The 1,580-nt window shown below is 34.6% G+C and overlaps 1 protein-coding gene across 1 annotated transcript; it reads right to left on the bottom strand.

The window, feature by feature from the left end:
- Window positions 1–261: 261 nt before the first annotated feature.
- LOC125876811 (protein TIFY 10A-like) lies at window positions 262–1,332 on the bottom strand. The gene is made up of 3 exons (XM_049558070.1): window positions 1,106–1,332; window positions 698–1,024; window positions 262–605 (listed from the first exon to the last, which is right to left on the bottom strand). The coding sequence occupies exons 1-3, from the start codon at window positions 1,257–1,259 to the stop codon at window positions 433–435; spliced, it is 654 nt and encodes a 217-aa protein (XP_049414027.1). The 5' UTR covers window positions 1,260–1,332; the 3' UTR covers window positions 262–432.
- Window positions 1,333–1,580: the final 248 nt, after the last annotated feature.

Consider the following 1,580-nt stretch of genomic DNA (forward strand, 5'->3'; position numbering starts at 1 on the left):
AAATTTTAAGACAAATAATTGATATATAGTAAAAACTTATTTAGCGGAGAAGACGAGGCAAAAAAGATAACAAGAAAAATAGTTAAGATAATTTGGTGAACAAGATATTCATCCATAGAAAATGGATTAAAGCCAAAATCATCTAATTCTATTGCCTATTTGGTTTTTAATTTTTACTGTTAATCTCTTTGGTCTTCTCATCTCCAATCAAAGCAAAGCAACATAAAAGAAAACAGTATAGACAGATAAATTGTTGTTGCGAACTTGAGAGATGATGAATTGAACAACCATATCTGGTTTTAATTACAGAAATCTATTACAGTAATAATAATAATAGTCAGATCTAATAAGTATGGAGTTCAATGAGGGTTGAAGCCAAGATTAAACTTGTAGTAATTGGTTATCTAGGCTTCTACTAAGCAATTAAAGCCACTAGTATTGCTCAGTTTTCACTGCAAATTGACCACCCAATCCCAGCCATGCCGCCTTGTTTTCTTCCTTCTTAGGAGCTGCTTCCTCTCTATAGTAAGGTACTTTTGCAGTCAGCCTGTCTTTTCTCTTCTCCAAAAACCTTGTTAGTGAAGCTCTTCTCGCAATTGGTAAATCTGCAAAAAAAAACAGAACAAAGAGGAGAATCTCATAAATAAACAGAAACAAGGAAGGACGGACAGACACTCAAAAGGGGAACAACTATTACCAGAAACAATTGGCTGGTTAGGCATTTGATTTTCCTGGATCGAACTACTTCCGAAACTGGGAACAACCAAATCGGCAGCAGATTCCAATTCCAATTGTTTATGTGTGTTGTTTCCCTTGCTAGTACTAGCCATAAGCATGATTTCTTTAGCTTTATCTGCCGGAAAATCATTAAACACAATAACTTGACCTGCATAGAATATCGTCATCTGTGCCTTTTCCGGTTCCGATTCAGCCTTCATTGAACCTTGACGGAACAGATTCATGGATTTCTGAACCGACTTACCAGATTTCTCAATCATTGGCAACAAATCCATAGTAGTAGAACCTGTTGAAACACAACCGCATATGTTATACAAACTCCAAAACTAAACAACAAAAAAAACTTTGCAAAGTCATCATATCATACCAGTTGAATCAAAATTGCGATGTATATCAAGGCTGAGATCTCCTAAAGAACCTTTCTTCTCCTTCAAGTATTGGCTCAACAAATTACATGTATGAGAGAAATGCGATTTCTGACCGGCATATCTCCCGGAATCCACAATCTCCGATGAAGCCATTTATAATAGTACTATTTTTTCTTCTTTCTTTTTTGAATGAAATGAAAAGTAAAGTTGAAGGATTATAGTCTAAAGCACATGTATATATATAGAGACTGTTTGTATGAAACACGGAAGAGGACGTGGGGTTAGAGATGTGGGGGTGGGGTTGGTTGAGCACGAGGAATATATGGAGACCTTTAAACTACTTTATTTTAAAAAAGACGTGCTCTTTGTTGTTTGATTATTCTCCACTTGCTATTTTTTTAAAACACTAAATTATTAGTTTCACCTCAAATTATTGACAATTTTAAGAATATTTTTCTACTTAATTAATTAAAT

Source organism: Solanum stenotomum, chromosome 9 (genome assembly GCF_019186545.1).
Source record: "Solanum stenotomum isolate F172 chromosome 9, ASM1918654v1, whole genome shotgun sequence".
Taxonomy (NCBI): domain Eukaryota; kingdom Viridiplantae; phylum Streptophyta; class Magnoliopsida; order Solanales; family Solanaceae; genus Solanum; species Solanum stenotomum.